Source organism: Lonchura striata, chromosome 12, assembly GCF_050655825.1.
Source record: "Lonchura striata isolate lonStrDom1 chromosome 12, ASM5065582v1, whole genome shotgun sequence".
Lineage (NCBI taxonomy): Eukaryota > Metazoa > Chordata > Aves > Passeriformes > Estrildidae > Lonchura > Lonchura striata.
Window position 1 is genome coordinate 6,436,276 of NC_140714.1, and position 22,714 is coordinate 6,458,989.

At 42.9% G+C, this 22,714-nt stretch overlaps 1 protein-coding gene across 28 annotated transcripts in view; it reads left to right on the forward strand.

The window, feature by feature from the left end:
- MAGI1 (membrane associated guanylate kinase, WW and PDZ domain containing 1) overlaps positions 1 to 22,714 on the forward strand; it is a 332,520-nt gene that overhangs the window by 292,232 nt on the left and 17,574 nt on the right. For 22 of the 28 annotated variants that reach the window (XM_021551135.3, XM_021551044.3, XM_021551090.3 and 19 more), the window contains 5 exons: positions 3,684 to 3,715; positions 9,642 to 9,858; positions 15,570 to 15,647; positions 18,307 to 18,398; positions 19,311 to 19,503. In XM_021551135.3, the coding sequence (XP_021406810.2) occupies positions 3,684 to 3,715; positions 9,642 to 9,858; positions 15,570 to 15,647; positions 18,307 to 18,398; positions 19,311 to 19,503 (612 nt within the window). The remainder of the gene's footprint in view (positions 1 to 3,683; positions 3,716 to 9,641; positions 9,859 to 15,569; positions 15,648 to 18,306; positions 18,399 to 19,310; positions 19,504 to 22,714) is intronic. The other 6 variants (XM_021551174.3, XM_021551117.3, XM_021551067.3 and 3 more) reach the window with 1 other exon arrangement.

Below are 22,714 nucleotides of genomic sequence, written 5' to 3' on the forward strand. Positions count from 1 at the left end.
CATGTTACTTAGGTTGCATAAAGACAAAGGAGTTGAGGAAAAAAATGTTCCTTTAAAAATTGCATGTTAGAAGCAGCAACACTTGAGGTCAAGTTTTATCCCACATGTTCTTCCATGAACTCATCATAAATAGGGTTAGCAACCTTACAGCTTCCCAAAAGCTTTATCACTTAAGACTGCACAGTTCACACAAATAATATGAAATAAGCTGAATTACGGATTTAATTCATGGGTCACATCACTCACAACATAACACAGTGTCATGCAACAGAAGCACAGCTCCTCGTGGGTAATGGCATTAGGAGTGCTGAAGTCATGCTACAAAACTTGCTTAATGGTTTGCATTTTTTCCCCTATGTTACAAAATGTAGTTGAGCAGATGGATGCAGCCAGCTGTACACAGAGCTTTAGGGAGTACTGGGGAGAAAAGAGAGAGGGTTTTGTTAAGATAAATGTAATAATCTCTGTGATAATTAGTTTAATTTAGATCCCTGCATCTGACTCATTTTTGACTAACCTTGTATGAAGTCTTTCTTGCTTTGCTCATGGGTCTGTGAATTTTAGTTTGATTACAATCCCTTTTTTTGTTCTTGTGGCTTGCTCACTGATCACTGATATTTTTCATTAAGCAGTTGCTTTATTACATTGTTATTTAGAGAAGAAGTAATTTGTGTTTTCTAATTAATTTAATTCTAGGCACATTTAGTAAGTAGCTACGAGCCCATTCAAGGGGTTTTAGGTCATATTGACATTGTTTACCAGATGTGCTCAGTTTGTTTTAAAACATTGTTAACTCTGTGGTGACAACAGCCCTGTGTGATTGCTTGACTCTTCCATCTTCTCTAATCTGTATCTCTAACCCCCCCCCAAAATTAGAAGATGCATTTCAGGTACTAGTGAGAGATGCCTATAGGTATCAAATCACAGGGAAATTATATTGCAATGTCAGTATAAACTATTACTATTCTGGCTTCTCCTAACCAGGGATGTGAAGCCACCCACCAAAAAGCTGGATAATGCCAAAAAGATGCAGACTGGATGTTCAGTCTATGCTTGGCCCATTTACCTCTGAAAAAGTTTCAGTGAGTCTTCAGGAGATGGGGCAGCCAGGAGATTGAGCTTCCAGGCAAGGCATGGCGTGAGCAGTGATGGATTCCACGTTAATGGAATCCTTGGGCCGGTGCTGTAATTCGCAGCTGTCACTATCCCAAATTCATGGGCTTGGGAAATGGTTTCACCAGAAGCTTTTTGGAAAAGCTTCCTTGCTAGTGGAGCTCCCAGGATTTGGGAGTTATTCAAGCACTTCATGTTCATCGCTGTTAAATGCTGTATCCATTCCATCATCTGAGCATGAAAACTCCCCATTACACCTATCATTTGCTCATTTGGCCTGCTGTGCCAGGAACTGGAGTTCTAAAATGAGACCCTAATTAGATGAATAAATAATATTTTCACAGGAAAATGTACAGGCAGGTTATTCCCCTGACTATAAGCTTGTCCCATGAAAAACTACCAACGTGTTCTGCAGTCACTTATTTTGGTAAGAAGTAAATTATTGCTTGTTCTGCAGCAAAGTCTGGCACAGAGCAGCGACACTGTAAGATCCATTGGTCTCTGAAGGACTCACCAAACAAAAGCCTTGATGTGTTTCCCTTTGTTTTTCAACTGTTTTCCATCTCTTTGGGGTTGGAGCAGGCAACATTAACGACAAACTTTGAAGGGAAGGTTTGTTCAGTAGTTCATACTTACTAAATTTTAACATTTAATGCTTGTGATTCCATAAACTGAATTCTGATACAATTTGACCCAGCAGCTCACCTGCATTTCCACTTTGTTTTTTGGAGGGAACATTTAAAATGTTGTTAAATCTTTTGTGTCTCATGCTGGTCTGTTAAGGGTGTGTGTGTGCATGGAGATGTGTTCTATGTATTGATTTAATAGGAAAGATTGTCTCTTGGAAAGGAAGAATTAACGTGTGTGCATGCATGTGGAATGAGGGAGAGAGAGAGGAGAATCTCTATCTGTGTGTTTATCTCTGTGATAAATGATGCCTGCTAAAAATGTGACTTTCCATGAACGTTATGAAGTGTTTTCCTCTTTAAGGGTATTATAAAAACACATCAGCAGAAATGAAGCTGCATTCTCGATTGTTCAGTTCAAACAGTTTGATGTTTCGTTGTCCCTCAATCAATCAGTGCCCGGAGGGGTATCAGCTATTGGCTGGGAATGCATCAGAGTGACATGCAGAGCACAGATATTCCTCAAAAGCTTGAAAATATTTAATTTAAAATACTCATTACAGTATGCATCTCAGTCTGAGAGTAGCAGCAAACTGAGCTCTGATTATCATTTTTAATTGTGATCTTCCCTATTCAGTGCTAAATTCTCCCAAATTACCTTAAAATAAGCATCTTCCTAGACAGATTTTTAATTCACTTGCATTGCTTATTTTATTCTCTGTGTAAAAGTTATATGAGGGTATGGGGTTTAGAATAAACAAAATGCATAAAGTAGAAAGCGTAATGCGGCATAAATGCCACATAAATCACATCCTAAAGACAAAAGCAGATTTCAAGCATCTGAATTACTGAGCACTTAATGTGGAGTCTAATCTGTGTTTTGGTTTATGGAGTGTCACACAGAGTAAAAAAAATATGGGAGGTTTCCTCTCTCTTCCAACAGTGGGGGGATAAGGGAGGTCTTGACCCCAAGAAAGAGCTTTTCCTGCATTGTAGGTAAATCCCCAGAGAAATGTCTCCTTTGCTGCTGCTGGCAACTAGACTCTATGCACAAGTAGCTGATTGAATTATCACTTGAGTTCTCTTGCTCATCACAGACTAGTAAGAGGCTGCTTCAAAATGCAAAATTATCTCCTTGAAGAAAACCTTCCCTGGTGCCCTCCCGGTGTTTGTTCCTTTACCTCACCTGCAATCTGTGTAAGCCCTGCTTCTCCAAGCTCCCTAGCATCCCCAGGGGTCAGGGCACTGGTAGTGCTGTTCTCAAGCCACAGCTCTCTGAAATTGTACCTAACAGATAAAAATCTCAGACTTACACTTAGGATGGACAGGAAGGAAAACCTGTGGGGTTTTTTTTCAGTAACAGTCATAATTTTAGGGAGAGAAGCTTATTATTCCTCATGCTTTTGTTTTCCTTTGCCCAGCCCACACCTCTAGGCTCAAACCCAACACGCATTTTCCGTTCCAAAAAAAAAATCAATTTCTAGAGAAATACTTTTTAAAAAATCAACCTGTTTCCCCTGCGCCGCTGCGATTGGTCCGATCAGAATCGCCGAGCCGATCGCGTCAAAAGGAAAGAGCCCCGGCTTAATTGCGAGCTAAAGCCTCCTCTAATCCGGGGGAGCACTTGAGATTCTGCCCAGGCAGGCGCCGGGCTCGGGCAGCCGCTGAGGGCTGTGGGTTTCTCTCGCAGCCTCCCGGCTCTGCAGCACAAGGCAGCATCGCTAATGCAGACACAGCTCTCCCCCCGCTGCCTCTTCCCCGGCTCTCGCTCGCTCTGCCTCTCGCCGGGCTCTGATTCGATATGAACAGACTGCGAACTCCGATGCGAGAGCTGACATAACTCTGCAGATGGCTACCTCCGGATGATACACCTAGGGATTTTTTCTTTAAGGGAAGGTAACGCTTAATGCTAATGTTTCTTTTTCCCTTGTTGCCATTTTTCAGGACTGCCAGTCCCAAAGAAGAGCCCAAAGTCGGTAAGCACTTTTCAGCTACTATTTCTGTCTGTTTGTCTGCTTTGAAGGAAAAAGGCATGAGTTTGGCTTGTTTGCTTTTCTGGGTCTCGATTGTTTTAAGTTGTCTTTTTCTTTCAACCATGATTACCTTGCACGGCTCCTGCTGCATGGGGAGATGAGAGGGGGATGCAGTACGGTATTTGCTTGTTTGCAAATAAAGCCTCAGGTTTACAAATCCGCTTCCCTGACAGATGAGCTTCTCTGTCGTTTAACTTACCAAAAAAAAAAAAAAAAAGCTATTGTTTCCTTTTGGAAAGATGGGAGGCTCCACCTTCTTGCCAGATTCCAATTCCTGTCGGGTGCTCATAGGCACCAACCTTTTCCATTAACTCAGTGAGTTTTCTTGAGAACCTTTGGCTGAATTATTAACAGAATGGTAAAGCATGCACCTTGTTGGGAGAGACAAAGCATGAGCAGAGCATGGTTACAGTTCCCAGGGAATACAGCCAGCTGTCCGAGTGCCTGCTCTGGAGGCATTTCCATACTGAGCAGGATTGTCCTGCAGGTGTAAGATTCCTCATTTTTTAAAAAGCAACAACAGAATAATGTTTTCTTGTCCTCCCCCCCCCGAATGTACTTCCATGTAAAGCTGTTACCTGGAAACATCTTAGCATCTTAGCTAGCAGCACAGAAGCTGTGATCTCAAGTATCGTTAAAGCTCCTTGAATGGCATTATGGAAGAAATTAATGTGCCATTTGTATGCAACGAAAAGCAATGTTTTATTTTTAAAAGGAATGAAATATCTAAAGCCTGAAAGTTTGCAGTTATCTGTTGAGTGTGGGGGTGAGACAAAATTCTCTGCCAGGAGCTCTGGGGAAGCAAAGCAAGTGATGTATTTGCTGTGCTATAAGATGGTGTGAAACTTCACCAACAGTCCCTGGTGGTGCCAAAACCTGCAGCTGGGCACAGCCCACCTCGCCGCAAACCTGGGCAAGAGGTTTAGGAAGCGGCTGAGCAGAAGGCTCTAGTTTTTGATACGAGCTCTCTGCTCATCCAAAAAGAAAGCCCTGAAATAATTAATGTGATTCTGATGGCTTAGGGCAGCGCTGATTAAAGTCATGTGAGCCCAGGCCTCTACCATTGTCAGCTCGCATTACTGTTGGGAGGCAGAAGTGCGGGGTGCTCCTCGCAAATCGCAGCGCTGTCAGCCCTGCGCTCGCCGCTGTCACACGCGGGGGCTGTTTCAGCCCTCGGTGAGCCCGGAGTGAGTGTGTCAAACACAGACGTGTCTGGCACGTTTCTGTTCTCTGCCTCCACTTTCTCCCCCGGTCAGAGCAGGATTGGCTGCACGCGATCTGGGCTATGACTTCTGTCATTGAACCAGCCCTAATCCATCAGCCTCGGTCTTCCCGAAGCGTGGATGCTCCCACTTTGCCACACGCACAGCGGGATCCTGCCGTGTCAGGCACCGCTCTGTGAGCTGTGCACAGTGAAAATCTGAGCAGCATGTAAATCCATGGCAGGATAATCCAGCCTTGGTGAACAAAGGGGCTGCTTACAAACAGGTGTAGCTGTGCAACAGCAGATTTCTCTCTGCTGTTTGCTCTGAGGAGCCTGTCAGCCTGGGGAAAGCTGGCATTCATTTGCGTGCCTCTCCCAAGCCTTTTCAGGGTTCCTTCAGTGATTTTTCCTAGGGTCCTAGGTGGTGCTGTTGCCTCTAAAGCACAGGATTCCCAAAAAGCAGAGCCTCCTGCTCCCCTGGATGCACACGGGGTGGTCGGCAGCGCTGTTAGCAGTGATGTTGTACTGTCTGCAGCATCCTGCGGCCGCTCCTCGGAGGGCAGAGCCAGCAGGGCACAGCCGCTCCTTCCTTCCCGGGCATAGCTGACATGTGGGGAGTGAGTGTGGAAACAAGGACCAAAGTGCCTCAGGGCATCTGTTTGCAGAGGAGGAATCTCCTTGGGTTGGATTTATACCAACCCCAGAGCTCATGTGGCCAAGGCGACAGTCAGAGGCAGGGAAGACGTGGTGTCTAACCCATCCTTGGTTTGTTGAAGGGCTGCTGCTCCGCTGCAGGGAGTCCAGCCTGACCTTCCTGGCCATGAGGATTCCCACTCAAGACAGGCAAGAGCCAGTCCTACCCCGCTGGCATGGTCCCTGTCTGGGGTCCCATCTCTGAGCTGTGCCCGCGTGTTTCCGGAGCTGCTCTCAATCCCAGGGACTCCCGCTTTGCCGCTGTGCTGGCAGCGATGGGGCGAACACGGAGCTGCCATCAGTGCCAGGGGCTGTCCCCAGCACAGCACAGCTGTGGGGCTTGGGGGGACGTGCTGCCCATTGTCCCCGTGCCCTTTGCTCAACATTTCCCTTTTCCAGCACTCCTTGTACAATAAACAAGCTGCAGTTAGAGGACAGCACACATCGAGCTGGGAGCACTTGGCTTTGATCTTAGCTTGTGCTTGTTTTTTGTTTCTTCTGCTGCATCAGGGAAGTCACGACTCAGGTGTCCATATTCTTCTGCTTTGCTCAGGAGATGAACCTTCTCTCATTCCCTTATATCCTTTCCCAAAGCCCAGACACATTCCCCACTTACTGCCAGTGGCTGGTATTCATTCCTTAAGCAAGTCCTATTTTCTGTTCTCAGCTTTATTCCTGCATTCCCCAAAGGCCAGCTTCAAGCTGTTGGCACCTCCTGGCTGTGGTAAGGTGTTAAAGCTGTGAGAGGTTTGTTGGTGCTGGGGCTGTGACACAGCCTGGGAAGTTTTCTTGCCTTCAGCTCAGTTTTGCTGGGCTGTATTTGTCAGTCTGTGTGTATCTTCTGACAAACTTTGCTCTTCTTGGATTTTAAGGAGAGTTTTTCAACCTTGGTGAAAGAGCTAAATTAATAAAAAACCCCTTTCCAGCCATACATGGGACTGGACATGTCCGAGTTCTTTATTCCCTTTCCCTTCACCAAGGACATGCTCCTAGCAGCTCACTGTGCTGCTTCATTTTTTTTTTTTAATTTCCCATTGATGATTTTTTAGATGAAAATGGATAATATTTTGTATTGAACATCTGCAATATACATTATAAGTGTGAAAAGTCTCTAGTATAGCATTTTCCCCTGCAATTATCCTGGTATAACATGGATGAAAACAAACTTTTTTTTTTTTCTTTTTTTTTTTTCCTTGTTGCTTACATCAAAATACTCCACAAGGGGGCAAAGATTCCACTTCCAGCTCAGTTTGCTGTCACTGCCGGGACCAGCTTCTCCAAAAAGCTCTACAGCACAAAATCTGCAGCTAGATCACTAGACAATGGGAAGATAGGATCACTGCAGGGGGGATAAAATGCTAAGTTCTTCTAAAAATCTGATGCTTTTCTTTTGCATTTAAATAAGTGCACTGCTAGCATAGCTGACTTGTGACCAAAAATGCGATTCCTATGCACAGCTAGTTCCAGACAAGAGATTTACCTCATTTTTTTGGGTGGATAAGCAGCACCAGGGACTCTGCCAATGTCCTGATTTTGGAAGAGAAATTGGTTCCACAGCGAGTCTGTACAAGACATCCCTCTTCACTTAGAGCCCAGGGACTTGGGTAGGGCATGAGAAGTTCCAGCTTCTCATGTATTTATTTTATCATGGCTGTAAAACAGAATCAGTATTTTATCCCATCACCTGTATTTAAGTGTGCAGTCTGCCTAAATGGACTCAAGGTAGTCACCATGGCCTTGATTTCTAACCACTTGGTAAAGGTCCTTCTGGCAAGCCACTGATGCTTATCAGCAGCTCTGGAGAAGATCTCTCAAGAATCAGGGGAGCTGTTCCTGGCTTGGGTAGTTCAGTACTCCATGCTCTTCATAGCTCCTGGCAGAAATGCTGATCTGCTTTACTTGACTCTGAAAACCACAATCAGCACCTCAGGGTGAGCTCAGAGCCTCCTGCTCTGTCACCAGCCAGATCCTGTGCTCATCTGCTGCTTTCCTGCCCATGTGTGTGAACCCAGCAAGCTGGACAGTCAGATTCAGACCCAGGAGGATTTATTTCTTTATTTCTTTTTAAATCAGAAAGCTTTCTGAGAGTTCTCATTATTTCCCTAAGGGCTGAATAAAGCATTTTAGTCCCTGTCCTCCACATTCTGTAACCAGTTATTTCCAGTGAGATTGGCCTGAAGTTTTACAGGATTCTTGTAGTTATTTTAGAAGTTTGGCCAAACAAACCTATCCAGATGGCTGGACTGAGAGATGTATTTTTTTTTTAAGTTGATTATCCCCAGCATAGCTGTTTTTAAAGGGCTTCATTAAAAATTGAAAGGCTGCAAGTGAATTAGCTTCATTTACCACTTAAAAAGCTAAAAATGTTGGAAATTGGTTTAGATATTTGTATTTGAAAGTCTGCAGATGAGTAATCACAGCAGGTAAGCTTTGTTCAAAATTGCTTTAAAGGACAAAGGCAATTTCACATTCTAGTCAATCGAAATACCCTTTAAAAATATGCTGGTGGTGGATCAACAACTTGAATTCAGGGCTGAAAGGTCAACATTATTTGGGCTGTTGAAACTGGGATTTTTTTCCCTGCAAACACCTAAAGAATTTGCAACCTCACAATAATTTTACCTGGGTTTTGGGGGGTTTTTAAGACTTTAAAAGAGGGCACTTTGTATAGTTACTTTCTCCTCTGTACTTAATTCAGCTGTTCTGTGATGGAGCGTTGGCTGCCTGGGGTCTCGTGTTCAGAGTGAGCCCAGGGCTGCTCAGACTGTGGCCAGTGAGCCCCCCATGCTGATCCAGTCTGTGCTGCTGGCTTCTCTCCCTACCCCAGCCTGGGTTCCTAGAGAGAAGTACCTGAAAACACAGATTTTTGTTGCAGTGTTTTCAGATATCCTCTGCCAGCAGGAGGCTTAAATTTCCGCCTGAGGTTCATTGGTGTTTGTAGCTGACCCCTTTTTGCTGGGAAATAGTGGATGTTGGATAAACAACCTGTGGGATGCTGTTTTTCTGGCCACCCTCTGTGTCACAGCAGCCCTGGGAACACAGTTGCCTGTTCCAGAGCAGGTGGGAGATTGCACTCAGCCTTGGTGGCAATCCAAGGTTCATCTCAAAAGAGCATTAAAAAGCATTTGCTGCACAGTGTGGGGAGCTCTTGTTGAGGATTTTGTTGCATATTGAGCAGTACAAATCCTGGCCATGCAAATGTGACTTGTGCTTCGTTTGGGCACACAGTTGTGAATTTGAGTTAAGAACTATATGCCTTGCTTAGCTAAATAGTAAGCAGTCAGAACTCTTGACATGCTACTTTGGAATAAGCCCTGAGTTTAGATGGGTACATTTTTTCCTGTTATACTTGATTAAAACAAATTAAACTTAAAATAGACATTTTCACATTTGATAAGGTCTGCAGAAGTCCCTTGGATGCTCTAGGGAGCAGAGCCATTAAAGGGGTAGTCTGTTGTTCACAGACTTTTAACGTGGGGAGTTGCAAGAGCTGCAAAGTGATCTTGACCAGTAAGGGCTGTGCTTGAATCTGTTTTGAGTTTTCACAGTGAAATCTGGTAGTTCATCCATTTTCTTTCAGGCTCAAGTTAGACTCAGATGTTATCTGTATACAACGTTGTTGAGATTTTCTGCCTTAATTCAGGAAAAAAATACATGCGCTGAAACTAGTAACCTATAATGAGATTTAGATCTGTCTTATGTGTGAGATGGGAAAATGCTCTTTTTTTTTTTTAAATGATGAATTACTTTGTTTTGTATATCTCTTTCTGTCAGTCTGCCCATCAGAATCTGTCACGCGGGAATTCAACTGTACCCAGCATTAACCGGGTAGCAGCAAAACCATGACATATATTTACTTACGTGCATGCAGAAAAGCCTGATCAAAGAAGGGAGAAAAATTGATGGAAAACACCCACTCGGCGACCAATAACCGTCTGTTCTCTCCCTTTCCACTCACTCTCTTCCTTACAGCAACCACTTGAAAGGAAAGACAGCCAAAACAGTTCCCAGCAGAGCGTCTCGAGCCACCGCAGCGGGCACACCGCGTCCCCCGCGCACAGCACCCAGGTGCTGCCGGACTTCGCCGCCCCGGAGGCGCCGGCCGCCGACCAGCCGGACACTTCTGGGCAGAAAAAGCCAGATCCATTCAAAATCTGGGCCCAGTCCAGGAGCATGTATGAAAGCCGACGTGAGTATGAAGCAGGTGTAGTTGCTAAGGCTACGGCTCCGGCAGCTGCTCCCTGTGTATTTTCTTTGCAAAGAAATGAAGCTTTTAGGTTTCTGCTGGAAATGTAGGGTTTCCGCTGGTTAATTTGGTGCCTGTCAGTGAGATCCACTTGGTAGAGCTGCAGTTTGCTGTCTCATGAGGACTGGGTTTAGATCATCTCTAGGTAAGGGCACATGGACCAAAGCTTAGTATGAAAAATCCCTTTAAAATTAAAGACTGTCTTTTCTCCCAAGTTTTTATTGTGCTTTTAAATTAGGTTGGAGGAGAATTTTCAAGTTTGTTATCCAGATCCTAACCTCTTTTTTGAGGTTAAGATTGATGATCTGATATGCATAGGAATTTCAGTAAGGAGGGGAAGTATTTAGTTTGCTGAAATTCATATCAGATGCTTTTCAGCCTCACTCTGGGGAGGAGAAAATCCAGCTGAGCCATTTTACTTTGACCAGAGTGGACACTTTAACAATACAGATATTAAATGCATATTTTAAGTGGCTTTTATGGCAATTAATAATCTGCACACTTAGCTAATAATTCAGCAGGGTTTTGACTCTGTTCCAAGACTATAAATGTGGTTTCAATCAGTTTCTTCTCAGGAAACAAAATAAACATATTGGCTTTGCTTTAATTGCACTGCTGAAGATGATCAAATCTGTAAAAGCTTCTTAAAGAGTTAGAGTGTTAGGTTCATTTTGAAAGGTAGTAGTTACTTTAGTTAGAGAAAAGGGAGTTTCAAAGTCTGAGTACTTTGAAAGTATCACGCACAGTTTGATTTTATTGTCTAACTGGAAATTGGTAAAACCAGTAAGAAATTAACCTTTACCTCAGAAAGAAAAATGGTAGGACTTTTTTTTACTGAAAAATGAATCACTTTGAAGTCTTACATCCTGGGAAAATTAAATCATGAGTCACAGTTTCTTGGCTGAAGATGCATCTCTTTGGATTGAATGTCTCAGCAATGCAGTTTGTAGGTGTCTCTGCTTTTGTGCACTGCTTCCCTTCCCATCCTTTCCTAGGGATTGGATGTACTGACCCTGCAGGCTGTCAGGCCAGGTCGTGCTGATCTGCAGACTGCAGTGGTAGAACTTGTATGTGAAGCTCACTGAAATAGGAAAAGGGGGTGAGAGCTGAGGGACAGCAGCTGCTGAGCCCTGCAGGGCTGTGGGCAGAGCTCCTCCTTCTCCTGCCTGGCTGGACAAGTGTCCCATGGCACTGGCCTTCCTGCTGCCCAGCCCGCATGGTTCCTGCTGCACTGTGCTGCCATGCCCTCTGACCCCCTGCAGCTGCTTAGCTAATTTCTAATTAACTGTTTAACTCACACTAATTAGTCATTAGTATCAGCTTAGCAGCCTTAACTCCTGCCTGTCTTTCTTGATAAAACCCAAGACTGAGCTGGAGAAAGCCTGAAGTGCACAGGCAGGCAGTTGCCCTTCTGTGTCACCTCCAACACTATGTGCTAAATCCTCCCTCTTTCCTCGATGGCTGCAGTTATCCTGTAGAGGTTTTGTCCTTGACTGGGACTAGAGCCCTTCCAGAGGCCTTTTCACAGTCTCTTGACCTGCTGGCTTCCCACAACCCATATTTTTCCTGTGCCACAATCCTCAGTGCTTGGGCCTGTTGCTAGACTGGGATCTGCTACACCCTTCAGCTTCCTGGTCTCACCTTTCCATAGTCCAGCATCTCTGCAGTGGGGCTGATCCTCTTCTCCTGCTTCCATCCTTGTCTCTTGCCTCTTCTACCAGATAAAATCTGTTTGAACATTGGTGCTTTTCTGTGACCTTTTCATCCCATTGCTGTTCTCTTCCAGGAAGGTGTTTTTCTGAGAGTTCTTGGTTTCATAGATAGGGCTTTTTTGGAGAATGGTGGAAGTGTGATATGGTCATATCTCCTTTTAAACCATTAGAGGTGTCCAAGACCCTGTGAATTTCCAACCCTAAGCTGGACTGAAACACATTCCCTGGGGATTAACCTGCACTCTTATCTAGTGACATGGCTTTGCTGTGGGTAATGAAATGTGAAGAAAAGCAAGAAAGATAAGTGGAAAATTAAGTTGGATGTGCTCTATCTACTTTTGTGGTCTGATCCCAAAGCACGACTGGTGGTTTTACTACGAGGTCAGTGGTCAGCTCCTTCTTCCCTCACCAAGCCCTTATTTATCACCAGACTCATAAGCAGAGCCTGTGGTTCACAGCTGAAACCAGGCTCTGCTGCCTGGGGGGCTTGGGGTGAAGCCCTGTGTTTCTTTGCCTTTGTTATGAAGCTGAATCATCCCTTTGAAACTCATTCCCAGTGTTTCCCAAGCGTGTCTCTCAGGCTATTTGTAGGGAGCTCTGCTGACACTGAGCATCAGAGTGTGTGATGGGAGGAATCATTCCCTGGGGACTCCAGTTCCCTGTCAGTCAGCTCCACCTGTGCTGTTCTTCTTGTTTTTACCCAGCTGCAGTTGGGTTTAACTCCAGTGCCACCTTTGGCTAGTAGGGAAACAGTCACATCTTCTCTTTCTGCTTTACTTGGGCACCCACCCATTCCCTCAGGCTTTGGGACTGCCATCTCCAATGACAGCTTTGGGTGCTGGGTGTGACTGTCTCTGCAGCCTTCTGATGGAGGTGTGAGCAGAGCTAAGTGAATATCTTATGCACAGCAGGAGGATGGCACCCTAGTGCCAGGGCTGAGGGTGGGTGACACATCCAGTAACCAGGGAATCTGGTGGGTTCTAGAAGGCTCCACCACTTGAGGAGCCCCAGCACAGCTCTTCTGCCACTCAGGCCAGGGTTTGCCCTCTGTTAGTTGCTGGCCGTACATTTTAAAAAGCCTGAAAAGGGTTATAGGATGTCCTTCTGTAGAATGTTCTTCAGGGTTTTGAATCCTCAACAAGTGGATTGAAAAATAGGAACAAACCTTTGTGTTGAAGTATATAATGAATTTAAGGACAGAATTTAGAGCGTTAGATCATCTTAAGTGGTTTATTTTGTCCCATTTTTGAAATTGTTGAGCTTAAAAAGGGCATAGTGCAATTTTTCAAGTGCATTTGACACAAGAAGATGAATTCATTAGCTCCAGCCCAGACAGATTTTTTTTTCATCTAAAAATAATATTGTAAAGAGGTTTTATTCAGTATATGAATTCCTCTTTTCCAAGATATTTCTAAGAAGTGCTGAATCTGTAATGAATACCTACTGCCTTTTTCTCTGGGAATGCATCCCACTGTTGCTTACATTAATAATAAGAATGTAGACGCAGAAACCAAAGGCAAAATTTTAATATTTCCAAATATCTAAAATTTGTTCCTCCTCTACTTGAGTTGTCTTTGTATCAGTATTTCATTCAAAAAGACTGTATTTGCTTTAAGTGACCTGTCTCACTGAAGTCATTGGGTAGAGTAAAATTAGGTTGAATAGCACCAGTTAACCCATAATAGTGTAAAAGCATGTGTTTTTATGATTTACCCAAAGCATCTTAATATCAGAAAGTGCTCCAATTCTGCGGGGGAGAGCCACAGACATTGCTTGTTTAGGGGAAGAGGAAAAAAACAACAAAAATTAAACTAGAATTAATAATGCAAAGCTAAGGAAAGGCCCCATCACTGTTTCTGGACTCTGGCTGAGGGGAAGCAGATTAGAACTGCAACTTTATTCCACAAATACAGGTTAAAATTCCTTCATGTGGCGCTCCCTGGGGTGAGGGGATCAGCCCTGCAAGGTGCTGAGTGCTTGGGCTTGGGTCCAAGGAAGCTTATTTTGAAGCTGTAAACCCAAAGGTGTGCTTTGAGGCTAAAGCTGAGCTCAGATGCTGTGCTGCAGGCTGGCCCAGAGTGACCAGCCTTTGCTGGATTAAGACATTTGAGAATAGCCAGCTTTGTGGGGATGTGAAAACAGAGCATTTGGTGGTGGTAACAAATGCACTCTTTGCTGGTGCTGAGCTTTAGCTGCCTGAGCTCCTCGTTATGGGTAACTCATTGCTGCTCGTGGGAGTTGTGTACATGAATCAGAGAGAAGGACAAACCCTTAAGGTTTGAAAGCTGAAGCAGTTCCAAGATCCAGGAATGACACACTTGAAGAGCGCTCAGAGAGAGCAACAGCAATTGAATGGCTTAGCAGAGAACCACAATTCAGAAACCTCACACTGTTTTATTGAAATATATTTTTATAATATGCTTTTTACTTTTCAATGTATTACTAAACTTCCTTAAAGATTAACACAATCTGTTGTCAAATTTTTCTCATGTGTCCTGATTGCTTTGCAAAATACCGTATCCTACATATGGCCATCTGTCAAAACAGCAGTGACAAAATGAATTAATCTGAATTGCAGATGTGTTAATGAATCCCTTTGAAGGGCTTAAGCATTTAATTAAAAGTAAAGCAGAATACGATAGAGAATTTTTAAAGCTTTTAAAATATTCGAAGTTATCATTAATATTTGAATTTTATTTTCAGGCACATAATTTGTTTGGGAGGACTTTTCTCTCCCCAAATCTAATTAAAATAATACAAACAAGTCTTGACCCTAGCGTGTTCATTCATCGACAGTTACACAGAACTAAAAATATTTGCACAATAACACAAACACGAGCTAACTTTCCCTTAAAATAGAAAAGAAGAATACTCTCCTGAAATCACAGCCAAATTCTGATCAGACTGACTTGAAGGATGATTAGTAAAAGCCCTTTGGTAGGGTTATGTCCTTTTATTATATTAACAGTAGACAAACAATTGCAGTGATGCTCTTGGGCACACAGATGTATCTGTGCTCTTGGAGAACGTGTTGCTAAAAGGGATCATGATACTCCCAGCATGTTGCATGAGCTTGTTCATCTTGTCAAGAGCTCCTGCTGAATCCATCCTTGAAAAGCTTTCCATGGCACCACAAAGAGAAAAAAAAAAAAAAAATTTGAATTCTCCTGCAGTGGGATAATTTAGAAAATTGATTTCTTGCAACTATGGAGCCCTATGAGACCTATGGGTAAATTGCAGGACTTTTCAGCTCTGAAACTCTCCATCAGCTTCAGTGAGACTGTCCACTCCTAATTTCAGACTTGTCCTCATATATTTTGCTGAATCTGAGCCTTAAACATTTTGTGCTTTGCCAAGCTATGAGTCACTGAAAGTGCTACTGCCTCAAATGAGCCAGCGACTAAAGCAAACTCACACTGATCATTCTTGAATCCATCTTATGTTGAAACTGATGTCACACTAGGCAGATTTTTATTTTATATAACATGTTAAAAGTTTGCATAGTAAAGTTTGATTAAAATTATCTATAATTAAGCACTGTGGTCATTGTTCATCACCACATATTTAGAATTTCTTTTAACATTAGGTGAAGATATTTCCATCTGGAAAACTAACTCATGTCATGAAGTTGAAAGGTTTTTTGTAGAAAAGTATATTTAAGGTGTTCTCACAGAAATTTTTCCTCTAAGGAGAAAAAAGGTTTTATTAATATACCTGCATGCATATGCATAAATGTGTAAATCCATATGTGTGTGTATTTTATATCTACATGTGCACAGGCAGAGAGATGTGAAACCTAGGATGTCATAATCCATAGTAGCTATAATCTTAACAAATTGTGCATGCAAACCTAACATGACCCATAAAGTCACAATTAATTAAATGAACTAACAAGAAAGAAGATACATTAAGCTTTGCAAAACTGTAAAATTAATATTACAGCTATGTCACCTTCACCTGCAACTGGACTGAGCAAGGGTGAGAGAGAGAGAGAAATCAATTCCACGAGTTTTGGAGAATGTAAGACTGTGCCGAGAATGTATCTGTGTCTTGTGATGTCTTGTTCTGGTGACATTGCTGCTCTGTGGCGGGGGGCTCTGCGTCACCAAGGGGGTCTGGCAAGGCCATGTGCCAGGTTTAGCCACCCAGGGGCAAAGCCTGGCTTTGCTGTCCTGGTTGGATGGTGTTGGTGGCCAGGGGTGGGTGTATCATGTTCCTGTTTCCTTCATGTGTTTGCCCACATGGCTCATCAACGGGGCTGCATCACCCATCTTTCCTGACATTCACAGAACTCTTTTTACCACTTTTGCACTGCTCTCCAAATGGTCTGGTTTAATTTGGGACAAGCAGACTGCTGTTAAGTTCTACCCATTTGGGCTGCATACACATTTTATCAGAGTCAGACAATGCTTGAGAATCAGTCAAGATGCAGGGTTGCAGTGAATGACTCCTAGTAGCCATTTTTCATTCATTTTCACCAAATTTTCAGAAACACCGTGTTCCCATTGAGTAAGGAAAGTGGCTCCTCAGAAGAGCAACTGAATAATGGGACAACTTAAAATAATTCTCTGGTATGGAACCTCAGAGGGTCTCACCTCTGAAGCTCGGGGGTGGAAGGGTGTTCTGGGCTGTGCCAGTGAATCACTGCCCTGCAGAGCTGCTGCAATAAGTGGTAAAAGGAGCTTTGTACTCATTCTGTGTAAAGGTGTGTTGTCTGTATGTCTGTTGTATCTGTGTTCCACCCTGCTGAAACCCTTCCAGTGGGAGGAGCGCGCTGTGAAAGAACCGGCTTCTTTGGGGGCAGACTTGTCTTTTTTTGTTGCTTTGATGTAGCATAGCTGGTCCAGCCTGGCCTGCTGTTCCCTCCAGCAGCACTAATTGTGTAGCTGGGACCCAAACCAGAGCCATACGGCATCGCTCAGCAAGACTGGAGGGGTGACAAATGGGAAGGTGTTGAGAGATGCTGAGGACACAGGCCCACGCCGGAGCTCTCTGCAGCAGCCACTTTACCTCTGACAGATCCAACACACACTATTAATTGTTTGGGGCCAGCCTTTGCCAAAACAGCCTGCAAAGGGCTGAGAGAAGCTCCTGGCTGTGTCTGCTTGTCACGCTCCCTTTGCTGAAGGAGTGACAAACAGCAATTAATTCATTGTCTGGATTCTGTTGTGCTGCACATCTGAGCGTGGCGAGCTGCCTTCAGCCAGAGGAGATGAGCCACACACCGGCGTGTTCATCACCCGAGCGCTCTGTAATTGTGTCTGGGCAAAAATCAGCCTCTAATTCAGTGAGGGCACGGGTGTTAAGCTTAGCTTATAATTGCAGGTAATTAAAATGTAAAAATATTATCTGTAAAGCCAGCTTAAATGAAAATGTCAGAGCAGACATCTGTACCTTACCATTCAACTATTTGTTTAATTTTTAGTATTCCCAGTTCTTCAATTTATGTTATGTTTTAACTCATTGAAGAGAGACTTTCAGAGGTAACCAAAAATCTGACAAGCACCCAAGCAGACCCAATTTTTTGCAGAATAAGCACAGACAGTGTAAAATCCAATTAGGGCCCAATCTGACATTCACTGATGCCAATGGAAAACAACCTGTTCATAGATACAGAAAGCTAGATGATGTGTCACCAAACATGCTGCATCCTGTTTCTGAGGAGGCATATATTTAAATTGGATTCCTGAAAGATATACTTTGGTTTCTTTGCTGAAGTTACAGGCAGCTGCCTGGTAAAGCAACAGCTTTTTATTATCATTAATTATAAATTTTGGGAGAGGATCATTACAAAATTAGTCAATGTTACAGATACTATCCAATAAATATTAAATGAACCTGAAGTTGTCTTCTGATATGATATAATGTTAGCAATTAGTTCTGCATTTTTAAAAAAGGGATGAAAGCAAGCATGAGTAAGTTAATATAAAACATTGCTGTTCAACAGCGCTTCAAGGTTAGTACTTCACTGTATGTAATATTCATTGTAAAAACCTTGCTGGTGCTCCATACTAATGAGTAGGTGAGGTTGGACTTTTTAATGTTTCCAGCTGGTTTTATCTATAACTTCAGTGCTTTTGCAGAGCCTGCACACAAGCAAGTGAGAGTCAGGAGAGCTGCATTGTTTTGAGTGGAGCCCTTCTGATTTACACCAGCTGGGGATCTGTCCCACAGTTGTTTAAAGCAGAGTTGGTAGACAGATAGCAACCTATGCTTGGGAAAGTTAATTAAGCATTAGAAGTCATAACAAGTAGCTCTTCTGTCTCCCATGCAAGAAGAGGCAGCTGTATTGTTTCTGGCAGAGTAATTCTCTGTTGTACACAGTTATTTATTGATGGTTTAGAAGAGACTCTTGCAATGGGTAAGGATGCTAATATTGACAGAAGAAAATATTATAGTGATAAATAAAGGATAAGTCACAATTGGATACCTAGAAAGCAGAAACCACTGCATAACTTTTAATGGTAATATAAGTAATAATCCTTTAGTATTTAAAACTATAAATGTTGATAGTTATGTCTCTTTTTTTTAAGTAAAAATGAGGTGGTCTCCAAACCCACCTCATTTGAAGGTTAAAATTGCATGGCACATCCTTTTATGTACATCTGAGTAGTCCTGATTTGGGTAAAAATATGTGGTATTTTGATTTAAAATGATAGTTTTTCTTCTTTCCCTTCAGTTCCAGATTATCAAGAGCAGGATATCTTTCTATGGAGAAAGGAAACTGGGTTTGGATTTAGGATTCTAGGTGGAAATGAGCCTGGAGAACCTGTGAGTATCATGTTTTAGTTTGTGACATCTTTCACAAACACAGCAGTAGAATGTACAGATGTGCAGAACTGTGGTGTAGCATCACTGCTAAATAGTTAGTGGACTATATTTATATATCCTGCATCTCCCCACCCTCCCTCCAAAATAATCCCACAACTCCATAACTGAAATGGGTTTGGCTTCTTCTTCTACTTTAATGATAAACCAAATAAAAACACATTGTACACTGAGGACAGGATGTCCAAGTCATGTTTGCAAGTGTTTTGATCTTCGACTGCCAGGTTTTCAGATCTTAGAATGATCAGTTCTCTCCTTGGAATTCAGTTAATTTATTTACCATAAATCCAGTGCCTGTGGGAGGTGTCATCCTTTCCTGTGCTGCACGGGTCCTAGCTAGATAGTGGCAGCATGATTTTCCATGTTTTTCCCTGCCAAAATTATTTTGCTCATTTATGGGAAGAGAGACCACAAATTCATCTTGTGTTAGAGTAACTCCAAAAACTCACTGAAGATAAACCAAGACAGAGTTGGAGGCCAAGTGTGTGGTGCAAAGCTTGTAAGCCCTGCAGGCAACTGAAAGAGTAACTCAATCTCAGCTTCCCTGACAAGACCCTCAGTGCTATTAACCATCTTCTTGTCTGGTCACTGTCTGGTTGAAGAAGTTCCCCAAGGCTGTCTGTCCTTAGAGTGAACGGACTGCCTAAAGAAACAAGATGTCAAACTTATTACAATTTCACGTTGTGCTGTATTCACAGAGAACTGCTTTCACAGGAGCAGCTTTCCTGACCAGCAGACATTTGTCAACAATTTCATGCCCCTCCTATACCAGATCTAACTAGGAGTGCCCCGTGCTTCCAGCTGGCTGTTGAGCTGGTTCTCATTGCTCTCTCCCCTCCTGTGCCAACCCCTCAGATTTACATCGGTCACATTGTACCGCTGGGTGCTGCTGACGCCGACGGCCGCCTGCGCTCGGGCGATGAGCTGATCTGTGTGGACGGGACGCCTGTGGTGGGGAAGTCACACCAGCTCGTGGTCCAGCTTATGCAGCAGGCAGCCAAGCAAGGTCACGTCAATCTGACCGTCAGGCGCAAAGTGGTTTACACAGGTAGGCTGCAGTATCACCCTGAAGGGGTGGATTTTCTTGTCAGGATCCCATCTATTCAACAAACGGTCTAGGGAAAAAAAAAAACTTATTCTAGTGCTGGGAAAACTTCCTCTTTTGCCTGTTTGTTGTCGCCCTGATTCTTAAGATTTTCGAAAGCCTTCTGAGTTTACATTCTGTTAGAAAACTGTCCCGCACGTTTTCTATAAACAACATATTGTTTGGCGTTCCTTCGTGGGGATGGAGGAAGTTGATGTACTGGTGGTTTGTCCAATGTCTTTGGAGAGGTGGCCCATTCACTCTCCAATCCACTGTCACCTTTGGAAAAGTATAAAAGTTGGAGTCAGAAAATAAACCTTCTTCTTTTTTACCTTGCCATCGCAGTGGCTCATGTTGTGCTTTCTCGTGTCCTATAGCGACAGTTTGTAGTCTTTTTTGTTCCTTATCCAATAAGTTTCAAGTATTTTTTTCCAGTCAAGACTCTCTAAGTTGGCTTTTCCAGTCTTCATAAGCTTTCTGATAAAATGGGGAACTGTTTGGTTGCAACATACAATTCTTAGTTTGAGTTATGTAGCAGACACTGTGGCCAACTGCTCGTGTTTTCTGTATTCTTCCCAAAATAAATGTACAGCCTGATAGTCACCCTTAAACTGGGAATGAGGGAAAAGATGATGGAGAGTCCACAGAAGGCAGAGGCAGAGTGCAAGTGAGGGCTCTGGCGTGTGGTGGCTGCTGTCCCAAGCTCAGGGGAAGCTTCAAGAAGTTGATGGGAAACTGCAAACATTGTTGGTTCTGGTGGGCATGTTTGTTGTCACAGAATCATAGAATGGTTTGGGCTGAAAGGAACTTTAGAGATCCTCCATTTCCAGCCCTTCTGCCATGGGCAGAGACACCTTCCAGTAGACTAGGTTGCACAGGTCTAAAGAGTTATCTGTATACTGATTTATGCTGGGCATTGTGCACACACTGCACAAGTGTAGGATTTAAATGAACAGAAAAGAAGCTGGCAGAAAGACAAAGATGCAAAAAGAAGTGACACTGTCTGGTGCCATTTTGGCACCCAGGTAAGTGATTGAAAAATGTCATAATAGCAGAGAAAATGAAGACATGAGCATGAGCTTTCTAAATAACATGTGGCCATATGTTTAATACTGGAGAGTAATTTTTGAGTGCTGCCTGTCCCCTTCAGTCCCTTTAGGGACTCAGGTGTGGAAGTTGCTTTTACTCACTCAAAGAAAAGGATATTATATCACTTTTCAAGTTTAGGTATCATCAGATAAATAGGCAGTGACATACTTTGATCTTAGAGAATTTCAGGCTTGAAATTAGGTCCTCAGTGGAAGCTAGGGCTGGAAGAGTACTTCTAAAATAGCTCTGTGTTCTTATCCAGGCCTGAGTTTCTTCTGCACAATAATAAATAAATGTTCACTTTTAATTTCTTTCTTTCTTCCCAATGTGGATTAAACACCAGGTTTTTTCTCTCCCCTGACAGCATCTCTTTAATTCCTGACCAAGGTCTGGTGTGAGAGAAGCTTTAGAAGAGCATTGGGAGGAAGGGGAAGGGCAGCTTTATTTTGGTATTGTTTTTGTGTGTAGATTTTCTATGCAGTTTTACAGCCTCCAGGCTGGAAATTACCATGAAAGATTTAGATGCATGAGATCTCTCTTGATATTTCATTCAGAGGCATGTTACTGCAGATCGAGCTATTTCTGAATCATTGCAAATGTGGACACTTACTCTAGGATAAATTATTCAGAATCCCTTCTTTCACCTTATATTTGCAGGCTTTTAAATTTCAGCAGAACTTTGTGGAGAAGGCTGTTCCTGAATTTTGGTCCCTTGTTCCTCCTGTCATCTGTATGCCAGTAGAAAAAGATTGCTCAACTAAATGAGTACTCTCTGTCCTGAGATTCATGTAGGGGAAATTTTATGCTCCTGTAATCTTAGTATGAAGAATACTATTTATTTAGTACATACTTGTGAGTATGTAAGTGCAGACATAACTTCTATCCAAGGATATTTTAAAGCCTTTTTTTTTTTTTTGCATCATTATTTTACAGGTTTAATTTTGTTTGCCATTCATTTTCGTGCTGATGCTTTTAAGATCTTCAGCTTAATTTTGATTCACCAAATTGGAGAAGTGACCTGATTAGCAGAGGCAGCCATTCAGCAAGGACAAGTGCAATATGCTGCTCTCAGCTGCACAAATGGGCTGCAGAGAACAGTCTGGGTAACAAGAAGTGGAAGCTATTGTGGACCACGAGTTTTATGCCGAGGTTGGCTCAGGTGAAGAAAAAGACTATGCAGAGATGTAGGCAAGGGGAAATTCTCCTGATTTCCCAGCAGATGATGGCTTAGTGCAATATGGTCCAGCACTTCAAGAAAGACATATTTAAGTTGGAGGAAGCCCAGCTGGAGGGAATCCAGAAGACCAGGGAAAATAAGGAGAGCTCTAGAAAACATGGTCTGAAAGGAAATATTGAACAAATTTGGATTCTTTAGCTTAAAGCAGAGGAGGGGGAGGAGGTATTAAACTTCCCATGACTATATGAGGCTGCTGCAAAGAGGAAGGGAATAATATGTTCTCCATATGCCTGTTAGATAGCACTAGAAATAATAGCCTTATGTAGCAGCAGGGAAGATTTAAGTTAGATATTGCAACCAATAGATTGCCCGGGGAGATATTTAACAGCTGATTAGACAAACATCTGTCAGGGCTGATATTAGGTAGAGTTGGCCCTCACTCGAGGAGAGTCTGGACTAAGTCATTTTTTTGAGATTTCTTCAAGCCTTGTGGTAGCTGATTAGATTTTAAACTAATTCCTCTTCCCACTTTGGTTGCTGTTAAACACTTGTTTAATATAAACGTTAACAATGTTTAATGTTTGTACCAGACTGTACAGATGATAGCTGCTGGTTCTTCTACCCAGAAATGTTTTGTGCACAAGTTGTTTTGCTCATGTTTAGAGATTGTTATTACTAAAGATCCCATTAATCAAAGGCAATCAATGCACTAATTCATAGCTTTCAGTTTAAAACCACACAGAACTTGTTGTTGTGAGATATTCCTGCCTTCCTTATGGCTTGTGCATATATATGTACAAGGTACATATGGTTATACATATATAACTGAAGTGGGGATGCAATAAGTAGAGGAGGCACCTTTGAACTAATGTAATCCAGGTTTAAAATGCCACAGAGCATCCAAGCACA